Genomic DNA, 27,996 nt, shown 5'->3' with positions numbered 1-27,996 from the left:
CCAGATCTGGTGCTAAAAATATACCAAGTAGTATGTTTGGTGAAATGTGAGGTCAGTTGTCTGAAGAAGAGAAAAAATATATAAAGACTTATATTTAGAATAACTATGTATTAATTTGTAAATCGTCTACGAGTACGCTACCAATATGTTAAACGCTGTCATTAATAAATTACCTTTCGAAATGCACATCCCTGGAGGTTATAGGTTTTGTGGACCCGGCACCAAATTACAGAAACGACTAGCACGAGGAGATAGGGGAATAAATGGATTAGACGAGGCGTGTCGTGAACATGATATTGCATATTCTCAAAATAAAGATCTATCCGAACGACATAAGGCTGATAAGATTCTAGGTGAAAAAGCTCTTGAACAGTTTCGATCGAAAAATACAGCATTTTCCGAAAAATTGGCAGCACTTGGTGTAGCTGGTGCAATGAAAGCAAAAGTGAAATTAGGTATGGGTCTAGGTTCTACTAAATATAAAGCTGTAACAAAAAGTTGTAATAAAGAATTGAACAAAGCTAAAAATAATTTAGAAAAACTAACTGAAAATATAGACCATTGTACTTTATTACTTCAAGGATTAACTATTTCCAAATCAAGTAAACGCAAACAAAATGTAAAAAAAAATAAACAAAAAATACAACAAAAGCTTTTAAATCATAAAAGAGCAAAACAATTAGAAAATAATATGGATGTGGACATTACAGATGATTTTGTTGATGATGATGATGACCTTCTTTCCAAAAGAAGAGAAAAACGAAAAATAATTGATGACAATGTAGTTGGTGTCAAAAAAGCAAAAATCAACTTAAATTACTTATTAAACAATACCCAAAAAAGAAAACGAGACATAAACAATGAAGATGAGGATGATGATGATCCAGTTAAGAAAAAAGTTAAGATATAATAAGTAAATTGTATTAAATTAAAAAATATAATGAAAAAATATGTAGATACTATATATATACGCACATATACCAATAACTAATTCAGTCTGATCTGTATCGTTGTTAATAAGCTGTGTGTTAACAGTTTAACAGAGAAAAAAAGTAAAGATAACAGTGAAATGGGAGTTAAGAGTTGTGTTGTTGAATTCCATGGTAAGCAAAGAGACAATGCCAGGACAAGACTCTTCACGAGAGAATTTAGTAGGTATCGGCAAAGAGATGAGGGTGTTCAAGCACAACAACTAGGGAGGCTTAACCATTTAGAACCCCATAGAGATGCCGATTACCCATTGGGAAGGAGACCGCTACCATTTCCAATCGAAGGAATCAACCACGTTCGAAGACAGTAATTTTAAAAATTTTTTATGTAATTAATAATAATTAATATATGCTACATTTTCCATTGTCGTTTTTTTTTTTAATAAAGACTTGTTGTTGTGTGTATTATGGGTAGTTGGTTGGAAACAGTCAAGATGGTTGGTAATAAGAAAAAGACAAGAAACAGCACTAAAAGAAAGGTCACATCCTCCTCCTCATCTTCTAAAAGAAAAATTTCAAAGCAAAAGTCATTTAGTTTATTGAGAGTAATTCGAGACATTAGAAAGAAACTATTGGAAAGCAAACCAAGAACGTTAAGGGAAGCTATTCAACAAGCATTACGAATTGTGAAATCCTACAAAAACATTAAAAAACCACGTGGTCGAGTAATCCAAGTTCCAAAAACTGGGGGTATATTACCTCTAATACCGATATTTGCTGGGTTGAGCGCATTGGGCACTATTGCTGGGGGTACATCAGCTATCGTTAAAACTATTAACGAAGCAAAAGCAGCTAAAGAAGATTTACTCGAAAAACAACGTCATAATCGTAAAATGGAAGCACTGGCAATTGGAAAAGGTTTATACTTGAAACCATATAAAAGTGGAATGGGTATTTTTTTATGAATAAGAAAATGGATCAAATAAAAATTCCAAAACATGCTTTGACAAATGTAGAGTTACAAAAATATGCAAAATTAATGAAAATCCCACATTTTAGAGGTGTAATGATGAGAAATGGGTTTCCGAAAAAAATTTGGCAACATGAGAGTGGAATTATTAATTTAGACAATAAAGACGGTCCTGGAACTCATTGGACAGCTTACAAGAAGAATAAATCCAAAGTCGTATATTTTGATAGTTTTGGTAATCTGAGACCACCGTTGGAAGCTATATCATACTTTAATTCAAATGGTTATTCTCAAATTGTTTATAATCATAAAATTTATCAAACTTATAACACTGTAAATTGTGGACAATTGTGTTTAGATTTTTTAAATAAATACCCTTTTTAAAAGAATATTCTTTTATTTACTCTATGATTATCGTTTGAACATGTCGTACACTTTTGTGTTATCTGGAAGAGAATCGGTGTTATCAACAAAAATTTACCCACCAATTATTTTAAACGAAAATGAACAGTATGTACTAGGTTTAATAGATTTCATGTCATACAATACAATTCCAAATGTAGACCAAACAAACAACAAGTTTTATATAGATGGTTACGATATAACGATTCCACATGGTTCTTATGAAGTCGAAGATCTTTCAAATTATTTAACTGAAAAAATAACTGAATTAGAATTAAAAGTAGATCAAACACCAGATAAAGATGATACAGAAATTAATAAAGGAAAGAGTCAAGAAAAAAATAATACAATTGGTAAAGGTGTGCCTAGAAAAAATCATAATATAGATCAACCTACAAGTTTGATATTGAGAATTAATAACAATACACTCAAATGTGAAATAAAAAGCAACAAAGTAATCCATTTTGAAAAACCAAATACCATTGCTCCCTTATTGGGATTTACACCAAAACGGCTCTCACCTTTAAAGACTCATGTAGCTGAGAATCCTGTGCATATCACAAAGGTTAATTCTATTTGTGTGGAATGTAATCTAATCACTAATTCATACGTCAATGAAAACCAAGGTCATATCATCCACATGTTTTATCCAAATGTCTTACCGGGTTACAAAATTGTGGAAATTCCAAAAAAGGTAATTTATTTACCTGTCACAAATAGATATATTGATGAAATTTTCATTAAAATAGTTGACCAGGACGGTAATCTTGTTAATTTCACACGAGAAGTTATTACGTTAAGACTACATTTAAAAAAAGTATAAATAATGGTTTTAATTTACAACTGTAGCAAATTTAATCCAGGTGTGGACAGTGTATATAATATTAAGAGTGTTGATAAAAACATTAGTGACAAGCAGACTCTCAAACCGTTGACAACAGAAAACAAAGTCTTTTTAACCTCACTAGGATTTAAAATAAAACACAACAACTACGACAGTGACAGGGAAAAAGAAAAGAAATACTTGGTGTAGAATAAAGTTTTTTATTAATACTAGAATACTAGGGATTTTCTTGAGGTGTACTTGTAAGAAGAGTGAATATGAGTTTTAACATTTTAAATATTGGAGATCGTGTATTGGTTGACAATTCAGTTGTGAGTCGAGAAATGCACAGTCATTTACCCTATGCCAATGCAACTTTTAATCATTGTGATGAAATAAGAATACCAATTCAGACTCAAGATATATACACCCTACCTTCTGAGAGTTATCTGTATATTGAAGGACGTTTAACGAATGATGGGAAAGAAAGCAATACTTTGCGTTTTATTAATAATGGTTTGATGCATTTATTTGATGAAATACGATATGAAATTGGAGGCTGTGTAATAGATAGAGTGAGAAATTTAGGTATAACAACGACAATGAAAAACTATGCTTCGTTCACACAAACTGAATCTAATCGATACAACTGTATAGGTTGGAGTATTAATGACACACCAACAGTTGCTGATAAAGCAGGAAATTTTAATGTTTGTATTCCACTCAAACTTGTACTTGGATTTTTTGAAGATTTTACAAAAATTCTTATTAACATACGCCAAGAACTCGTATTGATAAGAAGTTCAACTGATTTAAATGCAGTAATGTCTACAGTAGAAACTGAACTGAAACCAAAAGTGGAAATATTTAAATTAATATGGAAAATGCCTCATATTCAAGTGTCCGATTCAGAAAAGTTACGTTTATATAAATTTATTGAAAATGGGTCCAGTTTGGAGCTTGCATATAGAAGCTGGGAATATCATGAAATTCCTCTACTGCCTCAGACAATGAAATTTAACTGGAATGTAAAAACTACCAGTCTATTGGAGAGACCACGATTTGTTTTGTTTGCATTACAAACTGCCAAAAAGAATGCAATAAAAGAAGAGAACAGCTATTTTGATCACTGTAATCTTACAAACTTAAAGCTATTTCTAAATTCTGAAATGTACCCGTATGACAATTTAAACTTGAACTTTAGTAAAAGACATTATGCCCTTGCATATGAAATGTATGCACAATTTCAACCGTCGTACTATTACAAATCCATAGGAGATCCATGCCTTACTATGTTACAATTCTGTGCTGTTGCTCCGATATTTGTTATTGATTGCAGCAGACAAAATGAATCAATTAAATCAGGAAGTGTCGATATGAGAATAGAAATAGAAACTAATAAGAATATACCAGCTAACACAACTGCTTATTGTATAATTATACATGACCGTATTGTTAAATATAATCCTCTAACCAATGTAGTTCAAATGTTTTAACTGTAGTTCATCTAATGAAGCAAATATGTACTTTGGGTTTTTAAGTATAAATAAAAAGTTAAAAAAAAAGTTTACTCTTATTTAACACCCTGTTTACAATAAATATTTTCATAACCTTGTTGACATAAGTGTCTAATTGGGGGCTAGACTAGTACCAAATCTGAAAGCTGTTCAAGACCTGTTCAAAGCTGATCAGGACCTGTTCAAGACCTGTTCAAGACCTGTTCAAGACCTGTTCAAAGCTGTTCAAGACCTGTTCAAGACCTGTTCAAGACCTGTTCAAAGCTGATCAGGACCTGTTCAAAGCTGTTCAAGACCTGTTTAAGACCTGTTCAAGACCTGTTCAAGACCTGTTCAAGACCTGTTCAAGACCTGTTCAAAGCTGTTCAAGACCTGTTCAAAGCTGTTCAAGACCTGTTCAAGACCTGTTCAAAGCTGTTCAAGACCTGTTCAAGACCTGTTCAAAGCTGTTCAAGACCTGTTCAAGACCTGTTCGAGACCTGTTCGAGACCTGTTCAAGACCTGTTCAAGACCTGTTCGAGACCTGTTCAAGACCTGTTCAAGACCTGTTCAAAGCTGATCAGGACCTGTTCAAGACCTGTTCAAAGCTGATCAGGACCTGTTCGGGACCTGATCCAGAGCTGTTCAGAAGTTAAGCGAATACCTACATTTTACGATGAATAAAGATTTGAAAAGACAACTTATAACTAAACGGAGAAACATCCAAAGTAAATTAAGACAATTAAAACAAGGACAAATAATCCAAGAAGATTTATTTAATCCAATTACAAAACACTTGAAAAATATCGAGAACAAGTTAAATAGTTCACAAAATTCCAGTCCAGAAAATGAAACAAAAAACGATGAACCTTTAAGGTACATTAAAAACGATGATGACGATAATGAAACTACTGACTTTGAAACAAGTGAAATCAAACAATCGATATTGGACAACATTGAAGTGGATGATATAAAAGAACAGATTAAAAATGATAAACACTCTGAAAATCGATTTGAAGATATTGCTAACCAGGCGCGTGTAGACTACTGGGATCAATATGATCCATTGCCTAGGAAATATATTACAAATATGCACGCTGATGTTCTAAACAAAGAATTTGATCATAAATATGGAATTCGATTTGATGAAACATCTGAAAAGCTACTGATTGGGAATTCTGAAATAGATTTAGATGGTGCTGATATTCTTTTAAAAAAGAAAAGGTACAGGGGAACACCAGGTTTATATGAGCTTTTGTTTAAGAAATATCCAGCTAGTTTTACAGATGAAGATGAGAATAACTATAAAAAGATAGTTGTAGCGACTAATGCTCACAGAAGGCATTACAGATCAAGTAAACAGATAGATGGTAGTAGATTAGAAAAATATAAAAAAATAATTGCACCAATAACAGAAGGTAAAGGATTGGTTATGGAAGTAAACAACAATAAAATCGATTACGTCCACTGGGATGATCCAAATGAACTTGTAGAGCGATTACGTTTATTACTATCTTCACAGCTAGCTGGCCATACAGGACATACAAATGAAATAAATTCAATTATTGAAGAACTAAAAGAGGCAAACATTATAGAATAAATATCATGTATGTTAAAAGAGATATCGTTAATGAGTTACACAAACCTGCAAGAATTAACTTTAAAAGACGAAGAATTATTATAAAATCTCTTAATGATTTGTTCCAAGCCGACTTGATTGATATGCAAAAATATTCAAATACAAACAGAAATTTCAAATATATTTTGGTTGTAATAAATTGTTTTTCAAAATTTTTATGGGCTTTACCACTAAAAAATAAATCAGGTGTTAAAGTAGCCAAATGTATGGAGTATGTGTTTAAACAGCAAAAACCAAATAATCTTCAAACAGATATGGGAACTGAATTTTTTAATCCACATATGAAAAAATTGATGAAAAAATATAATATTAATCATTACAATGTATACAGTGAAAAAAAGGCTGCGATTGCTGAGCGAGTTATTCGCACGATTAAATCAATGATTTGGAAACAGTTTAGTTTCAACGGTACCTACAAATGGATTGATAATTTACAACAAGTTGTTAATGAATACAACAATAAAGTTCACAGAACAATAGGAATGAAACCAGTGGATGTTAAGAAGAAGCATGAAAAACTATTGTTAAACACTGTATACAATCACATTAAAATTGTCGATTTGGAAAGTCAAAAATTTCATATTGGTGATCATGTACGCATTTCAAAACATCGAGGAGTTTTTGACAAAAAATACAATCCAAATTGGTCTAATGAAATTTTCACTGTTTATAAAATAAAACTGGGAAACCCTATTACATATTATTTAAAAGACTATAAAGGTGAAGAAATTCTTGGGGGATTTTATAAGGACCAGTTACAAAAAGTAAAACATAAAGACAGTTATTTAGTTGAAAAGGTATTAAAGAGAAAGAAAAATAAAATTTTTGTCAAGTGGTTAGGTTTTGATAGTTCTCACAACTCATGGATAGATAAAAGTGACGCAATATAATAAAGAGGGGATAGAAAAATATGTAAAAGACGTTCCACTTGCAAGATTTTGTTTGTTGTTAGAGAATATCGAGAGAGTGAAAACATGTTCATTGTGGATATCCAAGGTTTCTCTTTTCCTGGGGAAGATGTATTTCTTTGTAGGGAAATTGCTATTTTAGATCCTACTACAGAAAACATTATACACAGAATGGTTGTTTTACCAGTAACAGAAGCAATGATAAATAAGTCATATATAAAATGTATCGAACAACAATGTGTTCAAAACCATGGTTTAAATTGGCAATCTTGGCATTTTTGTGATACTCATCTAAAATATGAAGAAATTTCAAAATTTTTACACGACAACGTATTAGACGAAACAATATTGGTAAGAAATCATGAAACAAAAAAATATTTGGAAAAATTCATGGAAAATCGCATTGATTGTGTACAAGATGAACCTAATATACTTTCCGATGAGACTATGAATCATATTTTTAAATCACATCCATGTTTTCAACATAACAATGAAAATTTACAATGTGCTCTAAACAATGTATTTAATATTCATTATTGGTATAAATATTGTAGAAAGTGTTGACAATAAAAAAATAAAAATTAAAAATAGTCTTTTATTAATAGATACACACAAGACATTTATTTTTAAATTGATACCAGACATGAAGCTTGTAAAACAAAAGACTACGCTTGATGTGGAGAATAATTTATTGGAACCAATTGAGAATAAGTTTAAAAAGCATGGAGTTTTGTTCCCTTCAACTATTCGATGTCTTATAGTTGGCCCTTCAAATTGTGGTAAGACCAATGTGATGATAAGTCTATTGGAACATGCTAATGGATTAAAATTTGAAAATGTGTATATTTACTCAAAATCATTAATGCAACCAAAGTACAAATATTTAGAAACTTTGCTAGAACCAATTAAAGGAATAGGATATTATACTTACAGTGGAAGTACGGATATAATGCACCCATCTGAAGCGAAGCCCAATTCAATTTTTATCTTTGATGATGTTGCTTGTGACAACCAAGATGTTATTCGAGAATACTTTAGCATGTCTCGACATTCTCAGGTGGATCCATTTTATTTGAGTCAGAGTTATGCAAAAATACCTAAACACCTTATAAGAGACAATGCAAATATTTTAATTGTATTCAAACAAGACGATTTAAACCTAAAACACATTTACAATGACCACGTCGGAACAGATATGACTTTTGAAGATTTAAAAAAAATATGTTCGATATGCTGGAAAGAGAATTATGGATTCTTATCAATTTTTAAAGACAGTGAAATAAAGAATGGTCGATATAGAAAAAAAATTGATCAATATTTTTTATTAGAATAAAAGTTGTAAGTAATAAATAAATAAAGAGATATTATTAAAAAGTATTTTATTATAATCTATAAAAATATATACACAGATATACATACAAAAATATTTTCCTCTCGCTCAATCTTCATTCCAATACCAACACATATCTGAAATAAAATATATACTAGTTACCTTTTTTCTAGTGGGAAGCAGAAAGCACTTACTTGTTTATTATGTCCTTTGACTTAGAAAATGATCTTTATTCAGATCATTCTCATCACATTCTTCTTCTATATGTACTATTGTACTTGGAGGAACCGTTCTTTGCTTCTTGCTTGATGTTGAGGCAAGAGCCTCATCCGGTGCCTCTTGTATGTATAGTGGTCTCTTCAACCCAAGTTGCTTTTGGACTTGTTGATGTCGCTCAAACTCTTCCAATTCATCGTCCAACAAGTTAAATCTGTATCGTTTTACGACATTCTCTAAAATTTGGAATTCTTGCTCTGTCTTTACTTTGGTCCTCATATACCGAACCGGAAGATTCCCAAATTTCTTTTTAAGACTTTTGCTATTGGGTGTATAGCTGAGACTCACAAATATTTTACTTCCCTTAAGAGACACCTCTTTGACACCATATCTAAAATTTAACGAAATTAAACAATCATAAATAAAAATGTTATTAAAATACGATCATTAGAATAAAAAATACATAGATAGAATATAGAAAAAAGAAATTAGATAAATTAGTAAAATATCAAGAGGTAAAACAAAATAAAATAAAATTATTATAAATATTTAGATAAACAATAAAATCAAATGCAAATATGGTGAAATAAACAAGGAAAAAAGTGTATAAATAATAAACTCAATACTTACACAAACAATTCCTTTATAATAAGGAAAGCCGTTTCAATAGGAAAATGAACCGGATCTTCAGTTAAAATTACCAACTGACAGGGTACTGTTGCCATTCTTGATGTTGTTTGTTCACTGCTTGCTACTTACAATTGGATTAGTCTTAAACGACTGTCTGTATTTATAACAAGAAACTGAGAAAAAAAAACAATTTAACATTAAACTGACTTTGTAATTTTAAAACATTGCAAATAACTTATTTACATCAGAGTTAACCCTTTTGACCCATAAAAATGCAGTCACGTTGAACAACATCTTATTTGCGTCAGATTTAATCTTTTGACCCATAAAAATGCAGTCACATTGAATAACAACTTATCTGCATCAGATTTGATCTTTCTGACCTCTAAAAATACAATCACGTTTAATAACAACTAGTTTGCAGAATTATTGATAAATTTAAACTTTTTGATCCTAAAATATAATCACGTTGAATAACAAGTTACAGAAATACGTCAATTGATTTTTTTTTACTGGATAAGTATAAATTGGAGAGCATCCTAATATTTGGGTTTTATTTGTGCATTCGAAAGTTACCAAGTTAAGTTGAACCAGTTATTAGTGAAAAAAAAATGAGTCAGCAAGTAGTCGATGAACTTTCCAACCAGATTGTAGAGAAGATGGAATCGGTAAGTAGATTAATTAAGAGAAAATCTGATTTACGAAACGTAATAAGATATTTGAAAAAACAAATTTTTATTTTGAATAAATGTTTAAAGAATAGGGTTTCTTGTGTTAAAAATTTTCACTGTATAGAAGCAAATTTAACTATTCTTAAAACATATCTTGAAAACTTTAAGAACAGACTAAATGCTAGAAAAACTCTTAAAAGGTGTTTATTGTGGCAGGATGTGGAATCTTGTTTTAATAGTAGAATAAAAACAGGGCTAATAGTCAATTTAAAATATAAAGAACCCAAAATATTTTTGGAAAAAGCTTTTAGGAGTTTTTCAATTCAAATTAGAAAAAGTTTGTTGTCGTGTCTTTTAAAAGTTAATTTGATTTTATATGGTGTTTTTATCAAACCACAAAATGGTGAAACCTCTATTAAACATTTTTCAACCAAAAATGTAACAATTGACCAAAATACAGACCTCAAGGATTGGTATAAAATTAATTGTATTAATGTGATTTTAAAAAAATTTGAGGAATTTCAAGAAAGAGATAGTGGTTGGGCACTATCACAGATTCTACATTTAAAAGTTAATATAAATAGGTATAATCCAATACTGAGTGGTATTTCCACCTATGTTAAATTACCTAAATATATAAGCAATACAAAGAGTGTAATTAACATTAAAAATTCTGATCCTTATTGTTTTCTCTGGTCAATTGTTGCAGCGTTACATCCTGCTAAAATCAATGTTACACGAACCTCATCTTATCCTCATTTTAGTAAGATATTAAAGTATCATAATATCAGTTTTCCCATTGACATAAAAGATATCCCTAAATTTGAAAATTTAAATAAACTTTCAATAAATGTTTTTACAACAAAAGGAACAGGAAAGGAAATTTTACCTTTGCTATTAAGTAAGACTAGTTTTTCTCCTCGTATTAATTTACTTTTAATTCATTCTCAAGATAATAGTACAAATAATAATAGTAGTGATGAGGATGATGGTCCTTTGTGTAGAAAAGATCTATTTCATTTTGCTTATATTAAAAATTTTTCAAGATTAGTAAATCAACAAGTTAAAAATGTTAGAAACAAAAAATGGTTTTGTGAAAGATGTTTTAATCATTTTAGTAATGATGCACTCTTACAAAATCATTTAGAGGACTGTATTAATTCAAATTCAGTTAAGATGGTTTTACCAACAGAAAAGAATAATATTATGAAATTTAAAAATTTTAAACATAAAGAACTTGTTCCTTTTGTTATTTATGCTGATCTAGAAAGTATTCTTATAAAATGCATTGACAATAACAATGATCCTAATATAAAAACTTATTTGTCTCAAAAGCATGAAGCTTTTAGTATAGCTTATTATTTTAAATCTTCTTATAATGATTCCTTATCATACTATAAATCATTTACCGGTCACGACTGTCTTGTGTGGTTTGTAAGAGAACTTGAAAAGATAGCAAAGAGAATAACTAGAGAAAATTTATTGCAAAAATTTAACAAGTTAGGTCCATTAACTGATAAAGAAAGACATGATTTTAATTTGAGTTTTGTTTGTCATATTTGCACTAAACCTATAGTCGATCCATTGGATAAAGTTAGAGATCATTGTCATATTACAGGAAAATTTCGAGGAGCTGCTCATAGATCTTGTAATGCTAATTATCAAAATACACATACAATTCCGATTGCATTTCATAATCTCTCTGGCTATGACGCACATTTTTTAATTAAAAGCCTTAATAATAACGTTAAAGGTAATATATCACTACTTCCTCTAAACAAAGAGAGGTATATATCATTTACCAAATACATTCAAAATACAAATATTAATTTTAGGTTTATAGATTCGTTTCGATTTATGTCTGATTCATTAGATAAACTTTCCTGTAATCTAGATGATGATCAAAAACAAATAACGAGAAGGTACTTTGAAGATGATTTTAAATTTAATTTAGTTAAACGAAAAGGTGTTTTCCCATATGAATACCTCGATAATTGGGAAAAGTTGCAAGATACTTGCTTGCCACCTATTGATAGTTTCTTTAGTAAAATTAATAATGAAGGAATAACTCATGAGGATTATCAACACGCATGCACTGTTTGGAACACGTTTGAGATAAAAAACTTGCAAGAGTACGCGGAATTATATTTAAAAACTGACGTATTACTTTTAAGTGATATTTTTGAAAACTTTAGACTGATGTGTTTAAAAACATACGGTTTAGATAGTTTGCATTATTTTACTTTACCAGGGTTAGCATTTGATGCCATGTTAAAAGTAACAAATGTAGAATTAGAGCTTTTAACAGATATCGAAATGGTTTTGTTCTTTGAAAAAGCAAAACGAGGAGGAGTGTCACAATGTAGTAACAGATATGCAGAAGCGAACAATAAGTACATGGGTGATAAATATAATCCTGGTAAAGAGACCTCTTATACAATGTACTTTGATGTGAACAATCTATATGGTTCAGCTATGAGTTATTTCCTTCCTTATGGAGGATTTGAATGGATACCCTTAAATGATATTTACAATTACAATATATTAAATTGTCCCAATGATAGTGAATACGGATACATGCTGGAAGTGGACCTTGAGTATCCAAAAGAACTTTTTAATTCACACAAAGATTTGCCATTGTGTCCAGAACACATAACTCCACCAACTTCTAATTCTACCATTAAAAAACTCTTAACGACATTGTATGATAAAAAGAAGTATGTTATTCATTATATGTATTTAAAACAAGTTATTAGCTTGGGACTGAAGCTTGCTAAGATTCATCGATGCCTAAAATTTAAACAATCACCTTGGTTAAAGAAATATATTGACTTAAACATTGAATTGAGAAAGGAGAGCAAAAATGAATTTGAAAAAAATTTATTCAAACTTTTTATAAACGCTCCGTATGGCAAAAGTATAGAGAATGTACGTAAATATAAGGATATAAAAATTGTAAACAAACTGGGTGGTACATACGGTGCTAACTATTACATTTCCCAACCGAATTTTCATAGTTGTACCATATTTGATGAAAATATGGTAATAATTGAAATGCAAAAACAGAAAATTAATTTTAACAAACCTATTTACATTGGGATGTGTATTTTAGATATTTCGAAAACAGTTTTGTATGACTTCCATTATAATTATATTAAAAAAAAATTTCAAGATAAAGCCAAGTTATTATACACGGACACAGATAGTTTAATATATCAGTTTTTTGTTGATGATATATATGCTCATATTAAAGAGGATATTCATAAGTTTGACACATCAGAGTACACTGAAAATAATGTCTATAACATTCCCTTAAGGAATAAAAAAGTATTGGGCTTGATGAAAGATGAAAACAAAGGTCAAATTATGACACATTTTATAGGATTGCGCTCAAAAATGTACACGATAAAAACTTTAAATCAGGATCAGGAAATTAAAAAAGCAAAAGGAATTAAGAAATCAGCTTTAAAGGAACTAACTTATGAAGATTATTATAAAAGTTTATTTAAAAAAACAATTGTAGAGGTTTCCCAAAATTCTATTGTCTCCAAAAAACATGACGTCTATACAATAACTCAAAGAAAAGTTGCACTTAGTCCATATGATGATAAAAGAATGGTTAATTTTTTAAGCACTGACACTTTACCATGGGGTTTCAATGATAAATAATTCTTAAATACGTTTGATAGTAAAAAAGTTCCTTATTCTTTATTTATTATTTTGGTAATAAATAAAAGTTTGTTTTTTAAATTATCTTTCTATTTTTGTACATCAGGTTTTCTTTAACCGATTAATCTACAAATTAAAATGGGTCCTCTATGGTGTGGTAAGTTATTTCACATATAACTTAAAAAATATATCGGTAATTAAAGCTGTTTTTTTTTCTTTAGAAAAGTAAATTGTCATGGGAAAAAGTTTTTACCGACCAAAAAAGATTTATAAAATTACAATCGAATACAAGAAGAAAAATAATACCATACACCCAACCTACTACTTCTATCATCAAAATGTATGGAACGTTATGGTGTGAAAACTGTAAAAAATTCTTTTGTTTTTGTCAAACTTCTTTAGAGATGCATGGAGCCATATTACCTGACTTGTATTGTTTCGAAACCATGCCTAAATCATAACACACAAAGGTAGTAGTATTTGTAAAACAAATATTTCTTAATTAATTATTTTTATGTTTCAGCCTTTAGACCATGTAATTCCAAAGAACCGCGAATCCCTCCAGAAGATCAGGGATGGAATCGTATCCAATGAAGTGGTCAGGTACAAGGACCGGTACGATTCCCAAATATTACGGGGTCATTCTTCACATCATGATAACTTGGTGAGAGCGAGTTACATGGATTCTGTGACGAGGGACTATTATCGACAGGTTAAGAAAAATATACATTATAACAGTAGAGTGTATATTTTTAATCAGATAAATAACTTGTTTCAAAACAAATAAAATTTATAGTATCAATCCAATATTGTTTTATTTACATCTACCCACATATATCATTAAAATATATATATATACACAATAAAGCATTTATGTGATACATAGTTATTTTTCCTTTTCCTACAAGTTTGTAAAGATAAGACTAGGCAGGCTAGGCTAGGCAGGCTATACAGATATATCTAAGCATCGTACACAAAAAAAATTTTTGACGCAACAACACCTAAAATATTTCCAAGTCTCAATACAAAATTTATTTTTTCGATCACCCTGTACAAATTTAACGAAACGAAGAGGAGATAAAGCGATAAGCGATGAGTTTTGCACTCGACATACAAGGTGGTCCGTTCCACTCAAAGACACCCCCTCTGGTCATTGTCGACCGATTCTTTTACTTCTTCAGGACAGGTAAGACAAAGAAGAGACAAGTGTAAAAACATACAGGTAACGTAGGTGACAATTCTTCGGCTGTGAAGAAGAGATCTAGAGATAAGCGACTAGTTCTTACGACCCTCTGGTCATTGTCGATCACTTCTTCGGGAGAGAAGAAGAAGAGATCAAGCGATAAGCGACCAGTTCTTACAACCCTCTGGTCATTGTCGATCACTTCTTGTACTTCTTGTACACCCCCAAGGTCAAATCATGGCATCGATACCTTCGCATCGGAGACCCTGATGGACAGGTTACCAAAGTGATTCAGGACCCCGCTTCCTTATCTACTCATTAAATTATATGCATAATTTTTAATCTTCATTTAACTCACTATATTAAACAATTGGACTATTTGTACTTGATTCACTGACTCCAACTAACTTTCATATTTCTTACTAAACTTTTCTGACTGACTTCTTGAAAATTCTGAACAATTTACTTCACTAACTAAATGTGTCTACTAACTTTCATAATGAACTGGCCTGACTTCTGACTAAAAACTCCCTCTTGAATCCAAATCACGGGTATTTATATCTTTTTGGATATTCTAGAATCATCTGGTAAGAAATCATGTTCGATTTCGTTCTATTTCTTCGATATGGATGTTCTCGAAAAATTATCTGTTCCATCCACCGACATAATCATTATTCCAGAATGTTCGACCGTAAACAATGGTCACACTCTGCACTCTGGAGAATTCGTTAATGTTCCATTGATAATTTTGTTGACATTTAGGCTTTTCAGATCATAATAAACATTCAAATTAGTAACTAACACTCTAATTTAATAAAATACACAATTCAAACAATATATTATTATAACCCCACTTTATATTCCCAATTATTTCCTAAAATGTCACTTGGAGAGTAAGTATATCTGTCTATCACTCACTGTATAGTTGGTTGCCTATGCACATGGCTCACTTAAATATATTTACAACATTAAAATACAACTTTTTACAATTATTATATGCTAATTTATTAAAAATGCCCTCACATAAATATATTTTTATTAAATTCTCTAGTATATAACTTCTTAAAATAATCAAATACTTTTTTATATCTAATATTATGTAGTATATAACTTATAAATTATTTTCTATAAACCCCAATCGTCACAATATATATATATATATATATATATATATATATATATAATATATGGCATAGAACCATAGTGCCGTAACTCTGTGGCGCACCCGGGGGGGGGGGGGTTTATAAAGTAAAAAATATATAAAGAATAGTAGGAAAATGTAACTTGTCTTTCACACGCAATACAAAAAATCCAAAACGCTAATTGAATAATTAAATTACCACTTTAAATATGTAGAACACAATAATTATTGTATAAATACACAATAATTAATACAAAATAATTAATAATATTTTTCTTTATATTTAGATATAGATATCTAATATTAGGCTTATGACAAAAGTAGACAGAACGAGTCTGTTGGGAGTAGCATGCGCCTACAGGACTGTATCTGCGGCAGCCGTGTGGACTATCACGGGTTGTGTTCCTCTGCATGTGTTAGCAGTAGAAAAGAGACACCTCTATGAGAGAAGAGAGCATTTGACAACAGCTATAAAAAAAGAAGAAAGGAAAAGATAAATAGAAAGATGGCAAGAAGAGTGAAACAACAAGGAAGATGTTGTCCAGTGGACCAAGATGCTGATCCCGAGCCTAAGGGACTTGGAAGATTGTCTGTTTTAGGGCGTATCTTCATAGGTTCAGAAAGACAGATACAGATAAATGCCTATACTGCGAATATTCCGACATTGTTACTCACACAATGCTAGAGTGTAATAGATGTACAGTGGAGAGAAACAGAATGTATAAAGAAATAGGTATGAACCCTGTGACTGTAAGAGAGCTGATCGTGAAGATGACGGGAAGTACAGTACTTGTTTATACTCCAATAATTAATAGAAAAAAGAATACCGGTTGGTACCAAAGTACATATAGCCTTCATCGACCTAGAAAAGGCGTATGATACAGTTCCAAGACTTAAATTGTGGCAAGCTTTACAACAACTCGACGTTAGTCCATACCTTTTAGGAATAATCACAGAAGTATACAGCTATAACACTACTTACCTAAAAATCGGAAATAGACTATCAGAGCCAATAAAAGTAACTAAAGGACTAAGACAAGGATACAGTATGTCACCCTTACTGTTTCATTTATATATTGATGCATCCCTCCAAAATTGGAAAAACCACTGCCAGGGAATGGGAAACCCCATAAGAAATGTCGTACTGTTCTCCCTGAACTTTGCGGATGACCAAGTCATCCTAGCTCAAGATTCTTATGATCTAGAATTTATGGCGTCTATACAGAGAATATGTAAAATGTGGGTTATGAGTCAGCATGAAGAAAACAGAATATTAAGTTATCAATTCAGATGCAAGGTTTGAAGTGTTGATAGACGAGGACGTGGAAATCAAACAAGTGGAAAAATTTAAATATTTAGGTACACTCATTGCTAAGAACGGCTAGGGAGAAACCGAAATTAAACACCGAATTAATCAGGGACGTAAAATTGTAGGATATCTGAACTCCTTATATTGGGATCGCAACATTTCCAAAAGGAACAAAAAAAGAATAGAGCAAACCATGGTTGAATCAGTTCTTTGTTATGGCTTTGAAGTATGGACAATTAATGCAGACCTGAAGAGAAGATTGTTAGCAGTTGAAATGGATTATTTGAGAAGAACTGCTAGAATATCAAGGCAGGAAAGAAAGACCAACGAATCTATAAGAAATAACATAAATGCTTCAGAAACGGTCATTGACAGAATAGAAAGAAGAGGTTCAAAATGGTTTAGACACATTGAGAATGCCTGACTAACGTTGGCCACAAAAACTTCACAAAAGGAAGCTCCCTGGAAGAAGAAAAAAAGGTAGACATCGGGAATGACAAAGCTCATGGAATGAAGGAATTAAAAGAGCGATGGAATCGAGAGGTTTGGAGGAGGAGCATGCCTTGAACCGGGAGGATTGGCGGAGGAGAACGGGAAAAAGGCGATAGCCGTCTCCAAAATGTATTGTATTTACATGTGTGATTAAATGTCAAACATCAATAAACTTATTTTAACCTTCAATTGTGGCTTATTCCCATTAAAATAGTGGTTACTTTAAAATGACACAAGAAAATAACTTCAGAACAATAGATAAGATCTAGATAAGACAAGGGAGTGTTCCAAATGTCATCAGCCTTACAGCGGCCACCTCACTTTCGGAGTACGGTACGTGCGACAGTCAACTGCGTACAAGTAAGAGAGGGTGGTTTTAGTTGGATAATAGATACCTGAATCTTTGGCACTGCTATCTTTAGTACTTTAAATTAAACTAAAACCCAAATTTTAGGTACTCAAAATGAAGATAGCATAAAAAAATTTCAAAAAATCACAATTTCTAATAAAGTGAAAAAAAAAAATGGTTTTTAAAACAGGGTAAACGCAAATTACTAAATAGCTATTTAATGGATTTACACCAACCGATAGTATTTTTTAGTATAAAATAACGTTATTAGAAATAGAATTTGAAGTAAAATGTATTATTTTATGTTTTTGGTGAAAATAATGTAGACTTTAGTTACTCCTAGAGGTAGTACTCTTTTAATCTTAATGGTTTTAATAATAAACATAACAAATAAACAGTATTTATTAACACAAATAGCAAAAAAAATTAATATTAATCACTATCTTCCTTATCGGTTATGCTTTCATTCCTGTCTGTTCCATGACACTCGTTTAAAGAAATATAAAAAACAGGCCAATTTATTTTGTTTATCAATTAGCATTTGTATCTAGTTGTTTATCATTAAAAAAAAGTGATGCATTTTTTTGGGCATTTACTGTAGTCTTTCTCCTTCAATTTTTTATTAGACACCTTTTTACCACGAACAGAAATATAGGCTTCACCTTTTTGTCTTTTTGTTCTTCTTTGATTTTTTTCCACATATATATTTGTGAATCCGGACCTGGATTCCTATAATTATAAATAAATTAATCGATTGGATACCTTAAATATTATTCGAGTGCAAAATATAAAGAAAGTATACAGTGTGGTTAAAAAGTAACGAACCAAGTCCGAATTTGCAAAATAAATAAAACACCCAGTCTCTTTGTTATTGATGAAGTAAGACCCATTACGTGTGGGGTTTTTGAGATCGCCTTAGTGTCCCTTTTTTCAGTTAACTTATGTTACTGTTACACCCTGTACATAATAAACACCTTATTACAAACTCCCTATTGCTTATTTTACAAACTCCCTTTTTTTACACCTATTACATAATACGTGTATGTCGTAATATGTGAATGTTATAATAATAATGTCAAATAATTTTAATAAATAATGTAAGTTTAAAAATTAAATTGAAAACTAATTAAAGCGAAACCTATTGAATTTTCAGAAATTATTTTCTGAGTTTCCAAAATAACTACGCAAAGGTCAAAGGTTGATATAAAAGTAGGGTAAAATATTCCATTTAAACTTCGCATCATAAATTATACCACCAACTGCTACTCAGACACATTTCCTGTACAAACAATGCCAATATTAATAGATTTAACCAGCTGACATCACAACAAATTGTCTACATCTCATGTAATGAGGAAATTGCGGGCTAAAGACATTTCTTCATTATGATTGTCATCTATCATCGCTCAAGTAATAAATTGAATTTTATAATTTCACTGTAAAAATTTTGAACAGTTACATCATGCTGAAAGCAATAGATATATTATTTATTTATAGAATGTAAAGGCCGTAGGCGGAGTCTAGCTACATAAAGTACCATATAGTATGTTGTAATACTTTGCAAACATTCTTTATACTCCAGCCGTCAGAGACGAAAACACCACTCAGCCTCTAAAAATTATACGAACAAACTGAATTTTGCTGAGAATGTTAATTTTGTTATTCAAAAAAAGATGCAAAAAAGTTTACCACTTTTACCTCCGGGCTTCCAGCTAAAATCCTCTTCGTATGGGGGTAAAAACGCAAACAATTCGATTTAACAAGAATCCGTACACTGTAGAAAAAATGTTTTAAATAAAAAATGGAGCTGAGATAATTTTAAACAAAAATGGTTATTAGCACTTTTTGTGTAAAATTAACCGTTCTCCCACAAACATTTTGCTGCAAGCAAGCTTAGATTTTATAAAGGTGTGCCTTTATATATAGGTGGTATATAAAAATATACGTGGTGCGAGTTTTGCCATTTTTTATGATTCTCATGAGATCAATGAAATCTATCCCTTATATTGACCGGCCACTATAAAGTTTCGATTACTAGAACGTAACCTTCAAAACCTATAGCATGAAATTTTAATTTTTAGTTTTGGCAACAAATGTGAGGCATTTGCAATATACTTAAAAAACGCTGGATTTTAACTTCCACATAACAAACAATCTAAAACGTTTAAAACTTTTTTTTTCAATTAAACTAGTACGTTTTTCAAAAGAACCAAACTTCTACCATAAACTACACCCAAAACCGTGTTCTTGGAGGCATTTTCCCTGACGTGCGATCTTTTGAAATGTAAAGCATTAAATTCTGCGTTTTTTATTCATATTTTAAATGCCTCATCTTTGTTGCCACAATTCAAAATTAAAATTTCATGTCATAGGTTTTAAAGATTGATCTCTACAAATGGAAATTTTACTACGACTGCTCGATAAAAGTGATCAATTTTATTGATCTCGCGAGAATCGTAAAAATAGGCAAAAATAGTGCCACGTTTATTTATTTAACACCTTTATAAAAACTGAGTTTATTCGCGGCAAAACACAAAAACTGCATACGAAAGCTACGCTCTTTACCTTTAAAACGCAATTTTTACCGTCGAGCTGATACAAATTTTTTTGAACATTGATTTTGCGAACGTAACTGACATTCAAAATCGACAGTCGCTTCAAGCGTTATTTCTGAGAAAACGGTTCATTCTACAAAAAAAGTGCTAATAAACATTTGTATTTAAAATTATCTCAGCTACATTTTTTATTTGAAACAATTGTTTCTACGGCGTACTGATTCTTGGTAAATCGATTTTTTTGTGTTTTTACCCCCCTACGAGGGGGGTTTTAGAAGGAAACGCGGGGGTAAACGTGGTAAACTTCCAGTCCAAAAATATTAAGTCCAAAAATATTAATATTCCTATAAAAATTCAGCTTGTTCGTACGATGTTTAGGAGTCAACTCTCTGACGACTGGACTATTTAGAATTATTATGGGACATTGTTGTTGGAATTTACTATGGTATCAAAATATACTACGTACCCTTCGAAAAAGTATTTTTAATCTCGTTCAGTTTCCAATACAAGATATTAAACTTATTTTTCAAAGTATTTCGTAACAGAAAGAAGCAGAGGAAATAATGATCTATCATTCATTTCATAAGAACTCATATTATTCCAGTCGTCAAAGACGAAAATACCATTGTCTGGACAAGCTGAAATTTACTGAGAATGTCCAATTTGAAACCCCAAAAATATGCAAAAGAGTTTACTGCTCCTACCTTAAAAATTCCTTCTAAAACCCGCTCTTGTAGGGGGGAAAGAGGAACAAATTAATTTACCAAGAATCTGTACGCCGTAGAAAAAATATTTCAAATAAATAATGTAGCTGAGATAATTTTGAACAAAAATGTTTATTAGCATTTTTTATGTAGAATGAACTGTTCTCTCAGAAACAACGCTAGAAGCGACCGGCGATTTTAAATGTCATTTACGCGTGCGAAATAAATTTTAAATAAAACTTTTATCAACTTGACGTTAAAAATTCGCTATTTTTTGATCAGGGTCGACAAAAACCAAAATGAGTTTTAAAGGTTAAGAGTATGCAATTATGTATGCAATTGTCGTAGGTATGCCAAACAACGAAAAAAAGTAAAGAAAATCCTAAGGGAGCGGAAACGAAAGCATATGGATGACAAAGTATTGAAAAAATTACAAGAAAAATGAACTAAAAAAATTTTACAAAGAAGTAAAATACATTAAAACTGGGTATCAGGGAAGAACGATGAATGTAAAAGATAAGCAAGTAAACCTGATAGTGGACGAAGACCAAATATGTAAAAGGTGGAAAGAATATTTCGAAGAGATGCTAAATGACGGAGTGACTACTGAAGAAAATTATAATATTGCTAAACCTCACATATTAATAGAAGAAATACCAAAGCTCACAAGAGAAGAAATTAAAAAAATAGTAAAAGGTATAAAAAATCAAAAAAGCCCAGGGAAGAGCGGCATTGTGGCAGAAAATTTAAAATAAGGAGAAGAGGCTTTAATAAACCAACTTAGTGAGCTAATACTAGAAGTGTGGGATGCCGAAGAAATGCCTCAAGAATGGAATTAGTCGATTATAATTTCTATACACAAAAAAGGGAGATAGAACTGAATGCGCAAACTATAAAGGAATATCCTTAATAGAGGTAATATATAAAGTGCTCGCCATACTAATTAAAAAATGATTAGAAATATATGTAGAGAAGAATCTAGGAGAATACCAGGGAGGATTTTGGAAAGGAAGATCAACAACCGATCAAATTTTTATGCTAAAATAAATTCTGATCAATTGCCATGAATACAACATTTCAGCACAAGTACTTTTCATTGATTACAAAGCCGCCTACGATACATTAGAAAGACACAAATTTATAGAAACGCTAAAAGAATTTCAAGTGCCAGAAAAAATAGAAGGTTGGTAAAAATGACAATTAGACAAACCATTTGTGCTGCGAAATGCAACGGTACAGTCTCAGAAGAGTTCGAAGTGAAAAAAGGTGTTAGCCAAGGAGACCCGTTGTCTACATTGCTATTCAATATAGTTCTAGAAAAAATTGTAAGGGATAGTGGGATAAATAGGTCCGCACTATTTGATATAAGGAGCACCAATGCTTAGCATACGTTGATGATGTAGTTATCATTGCAAGAAATTGAAAAGAACTGGCAAATATAGAAAAAAGACTGATTCGGGAAAGCTCTAAAATGGAACTGAAAGTTAATATTAATAAATCGAAGTACATGGAAATCTCGAGCAAAAAAGGAATAAACACCAGGGGATACTTTAAATTGGAAGAGGAGGATGGATCAGTTGTAGAATTCGAGAAGGTGAATGAATGTACTTAGGTACTCTTATTGATCAGACATGTAAGGAAGAAACTGAAATCAACCTGAGACTGACCAAGAGCAACAGGTGTGCTGGAGCCATGAGCAAAATAATTAAGGCCAAAGATATATCTCGTAATACAAAAATAAGAGTATACAAAACTATAATTAGACCCACAATGCTATACGCTGCCGAGACATGGACTATGGACAAAACCATACAGAACAGAGTGGAAGCATGGGAAAGAAAAATATTTCGCAGAATGTTTGGTGAAAAAATAGTAGAGGGAGAATGTAGAAAACGAACTAATGCAGAAGTGTACCATTTGTATGCTAACCCTGCAATAACAAAAATGGTGAAAAAACGTAGACTAGAATGCCTCGGACATCTAGAAAGAATGTAAGGTAATAGACTAGTCAAGAATATTGCTTGGAGAGTACCTGAGGGCAAAAAAGAGAGGAAGACCAAGAAAGAAATGGAGAGATGTAGTGATGGAAAATGTCAGAGAGATGGGAATCAGAGATTGGAAACTGATAACTAAGAACAGAAAACGATGAAAATTATTCATACAGCAATGGGCCTAAAAGGCCTGTTAACGCTGTACATACATACATGCAATTTTTGTATTTTGTCGCAAATGAAGTCAGTTTTTGTAAAGGTGTTAAATAAATAAATGTTGCGTGATTCTTAATAATAAACTCTGAATTTAAACTTCCACATTATAAAACGATCTAAAACATTTAAAACTGCTTCTTTCCAACTACACAAGTACGTTTTTCAAAATTACAACTTCGGCTACAAAAATTTCACCACAAGTGCAATCGTTTGTAATGTAAACGTTTAAATTCTGCGTTTCTTTGCAGTTCTGCGTTCAAAACAATTCACATTGTTTTATGTTTACATATGGTAGATCGGGACAGGGCCCATTTATGAGCCCTTCAGATACTTAAACCTCCTAAGATGGGTCCATTGTATTACCTCTATCATACGTACTAGGCGCATAAGGACCTAGTCTTTGACATTTCTGGAGCCCAGGCTGCTCCGGTCTCTCACATCTGCTATAGTCAGCAGGGTCTCTAAATCTGAGCTCTTCCTGCCAATCCGAACGTCTAATCCTTTAGTAACTTTGTGGTCTCACAGAAATCCACAAGTCTCTTTTGGCTCAGTTGCATAAAGGCGAACCCAGGATCTGCCACGTCTAGTAGGCCAGTGCCAGGCACCTCCAGAAATATCTGAGGAGCTTTTCTCCTCTTCATTACAAAAGCGGCACTGTGCGCTTTTGCCAATCCATGCAGATGAAGCTGCCGCCTGAGTCTACAGTAGCCGGTAAGCATACTGGCCAGCAGAGAGCATCTTCTACAATAATACTTTTGGATCGCTCCACTATGCGGAGCCTAGCCTGTCTTATACCTTCACCACGGACCCAGGAGTCCTAGAACCTCCGCAGAAGTTCTTTGAGCCTAGCGGAACCAGTACTAAAGGGCATTCTAATCACAGGTTCGGATCCAATAGGCAGAATTTATAAGCTCTGTCTTACCCGTTCGTTCCCTTCCACGTCTATGTATCCTGGTACTCATACCAAGTTAACCTTATTGGTCAGAACAAGAGCACTTTTGCACTCAACCAGCTTAGAGCTGACTTTGGGCACTTCCAAAGCCCTTAGCGCTGCTTAACTGTCAGAGCAGATAGAGATGGTCCTGCCTAAGCAAGATTTTGCTTGATTTTTTTTTATTTTGATTTTTTTCTTCAAAGTTAGTTCATAGTGATATCTTCGTAATGATAAAAAATTGAGAAATTTTTGATACAAATTGATATTTTTTAGAATCTAATAATATTTTTAGTAAACATCAACTTACCTTGTTTTCTTTTGTCTAGTTGCAAACTTCTTTTTCCCTCTGGGGATTTAGAATCATAACAATCCGACAAGATATTTCCCGTTCGTCTTTTTCTCACAGCATACGTATGAACAGGTACTAACAGTTTTGGTCGGGGTATCACAAAATCATTCGAATCACAACCTCCTCTATGAGGAGACACTGTCAAAGTTCTACTACGAGGAGTCGGTACCAATGGTCTATGCTTTGGAGAAGAACCGTCTTTATATAAACTGTACATTTCATTGTAATCACTATCTTCCGAAGTTTTGGTTTCAAAAGAATATCTATCACTGGATGAGGAGGAATACGACGAGGGATATATGGTGTTTGGTGGTAGTCGCTGTCTAGGTTTCTCAAAATGTTCATAGTAACCGCTGTCAGCTCTTTTGACTGAAGTAGTTTTTCGTTTTTCAGCATCATTTGTTACTATATATTTATTCTGGTCATCGATCCAAGTGTTGACACGCTCCTGAGTTGCATCATCTGAATCAAATTCATCTGCTTTACCTTCTTTAGTCCCAGAGCTTATTTCTGTACTGACCTCATCAAACCTTACGGATTTCTTCAGTTGCTTTTGAAAATCTTCTAAACTACTATTACAGTGCTGTTGGTTTTGTAACGCTAATAATTTCTTTCTAGGCTTGGGTTTTGGAGGAACCACTTTTGAAGCATCCTCTACTCTCTGAGACTGTGAGGGTAAAAAGTACTTAGCTGCATCTTCATCCACATCCTTATTATTTCGAGCATTTATCCTAGCTAAACATTTATCACTGTGATATTTTAATCTAATACTACCTTTAATACTTTTAGGTTTGTTAACATCTTCATTATCTTTCTTTATATCATCTAGTAAACTCTGATATTGCCCCAACCTGCTCGAGACAGTACCGTCAAAACTCTTGTAGCTATACTTATCCCAAGAGTTAGAAGTTGAGCTGTTATTGGATAGCGATTTCTGAGCGTCCTCCCAGTTAGCTTCATACTGTTTCCCTCTCGTTCTGTTGGATATATCCATCTCTAACCATCCTGGATCGTTGACAACGGCTTTACCAGGATAATGTTTAATCTTCATATTTTTTAATAATTCCACTTTGACGGTCAACTCTTGATGGTAGGCTTCATTATTTGTCGAATTTTGCTTTGAAAATCTGAAAACAAAATGTGTTAGGAAAGGATTTCATATTTTTTGGCATGGCACGACCGAATAGTTTCTTGGCTATGATATTTCCTTGTATTTACACTTGTAGACTTAAAATGCTGTTTAGAATGGACTTAAAACTGTTTATGTTATCATTATGATTTGTGTTATAATTTTTGTTTTTGTTTCCTTATATGACACTATTAATAGATACTGCCTTTCAGGGACGATTTTAAAAAATAATTATTTAATTAAAATTTCAGAAATACGAGAGATCTTACGTTCTTAACGGTTCCAATCAGACAGAATGGACCAAAATTCTGGAAACGAGTAATTATCCCTTAAATGGATGGTCCGAATTATACAAAAACAGGGATACACCTATTTTGCAATTGAAAATTAAAATTTGATAACGTTGCCAGATTTACCACTTTTCTGTTATCTTTGGTCACTTCAAACTACCTTTATTGAAATCTCTCCTACAATATCAGTTCAACCGTATACAATACTTTCGATTTTATGTAGTCAGGAATATCTTAAAAAGATAACACAAAAGCCTAACTAATGTCTAACTAATCAGGTTTTTGTCAGGTGAACATGTGTTCCGTTGTTAATTTTACAATAACTTAAACGATGGTAGAATGCATATATTACATTTCTCCGTGTTTCTCTAGAAATTAATTATATTAATCATAAAGATGGATTCATCGATAATTTTTTGTTTTAGCTCTGCAAAGTTGCTGATTTAGTTTTAGAAATTCTACTTTTCAAATATCCCCAATTTAAATTATCTTTAGGATTCAAATCGGGTAAAATAGGAGACCATTCAATACTATCTAATCTACCATTCCATCTTCCAGGAAATGTGTGATCTAAATAACGCCGAACATTTACTTTATTTAATTTAAATTTAATTTAAATTTATTTAATTTTAACTTGTCAAGAAGCGAATCAACGTTTTCAAACTTATAAGCAACGTGTTATAGGCAGAAATCAATCATTTCTATAAACCTCAAACGTTCCTATTTCATATAAATATTTAAGTGTGATTCTGAGTCAAAACGGAAGGTGTGGATAGCACGTGAAGACGGTGACACACAGAGCTGCGATGAGATCCGCCGCGCTGGGGGATCATGCTGGGGGATTCACCCGAGCTGATAGAAAGAGACCGTTAAAAGTGGCATATGCATACAGAACACCGTCTTGCGGAGTGCTAGGAATTATCAACGGGTGTATTCCGATGCACGTGCTAGTGAAGGAAAGGGGAAAAGTATCTTCTTCTTAGAAAGAAGGTTGACAATCATAATTGACAAACTCTTCTCTCAGTCCATGATATTGTTAATACTCTGCGGTATAATTAGAGTTCGAAAACCTCTGTTCGAAAAAAAAATAAAGACATAGCAAGGTGTACTTTAAGAAAAACAAGCCCTTAAGTTACTTTAATATTTCGTAATAGAGTTTTTTAGTGTTATTTTAATTATTTACTTCCGGTTTGGATTATAATTAGATCAAAACTGAGAACACGTTAATTTATTTCATGTTATTGTTATTGTAAGCAGACCTTGGAGGTCTGCTTACAATATTCTATCCCAATTGTGAACATGTTGCTGTAAACATGTTCACCAAAAAGGGAAAAGTATTATCTGTCTTTTTTGTGAAAATGTTGATCTAAACCCCAGTTAGGCCAGAGCGGTGGAAGCCCAACGCCACAAAGGAACGTTTAACAAAGAAGAGAGGGAGAGATGATGTGTCAGGAAGAATGGGATGAGATGAGGGGGACGAAGTCGCTAATTCCTAATCTAAGAAGATGGGTGGACTGAGGATATCGGCGTTTTAATTAGTTCTGGACGCAGAAGGTCACAAGACATGGCTGTTTCAATGCATATCTTTAGAGATTCGGAAACACAGAAAATGACAAATGCTTGTACTGCGAAATATCGGACACTATCTCACATTATCTATTAGTATGTGAT

At 32.1% G+C, this 27,996-nt stretch overlaps 1 protein-coding gene across 6 annotated transcripts in view; it reads right to left on the bottom strand.

Annotated features, from left to right (window-relative positions):
* for (cGMP-dependent protein kinase for) overlaps positions 1 to 27,996 on the bottom strand; it is a 790,239-nt gene that overhangs the window by 189,993 nt on the left and 572,250 nt on the right. The window contains exon 2 of one of the 6 annotated variants that reach the window (XM_072537883.1): positions 24,865 to 26,033. The exons of the other annotated variants lie outside the window; for them this stretch is intronic. Coding sequence (XP_072393984.1) covers positions 24,865 to 25,957 — 1,093 coding nt within the window. The 5' untranslated portion in view covers positions 25,958 to 26,033. The remainder of the gene's footprint in view (positions 1 to 24,864; positions 26,034 to 27,996) is intronic. 6 annotated transcript variants of the gene reach the window in all.

Source organism: Diabrotica undecimpunctata, chromosome 7 (genome assembly GCF_040954645.1).
Source record: "Diabrotica undecimpunctata isolate CICGRU chromosome 7, icDiaUnde3, whole genome shotgun sequence".
Classification (NCBI taxonomy): domain Eukaryota; kingdom Metazoa; phylum Arthropoda; class Insecta; order Coleoptera; family Chrysomelidae; genus Diabrotica; species Diabrotica undecimpunctata.
This window is presented reverse-complemented; position numbering and strand designations above follow the sequence as displayed.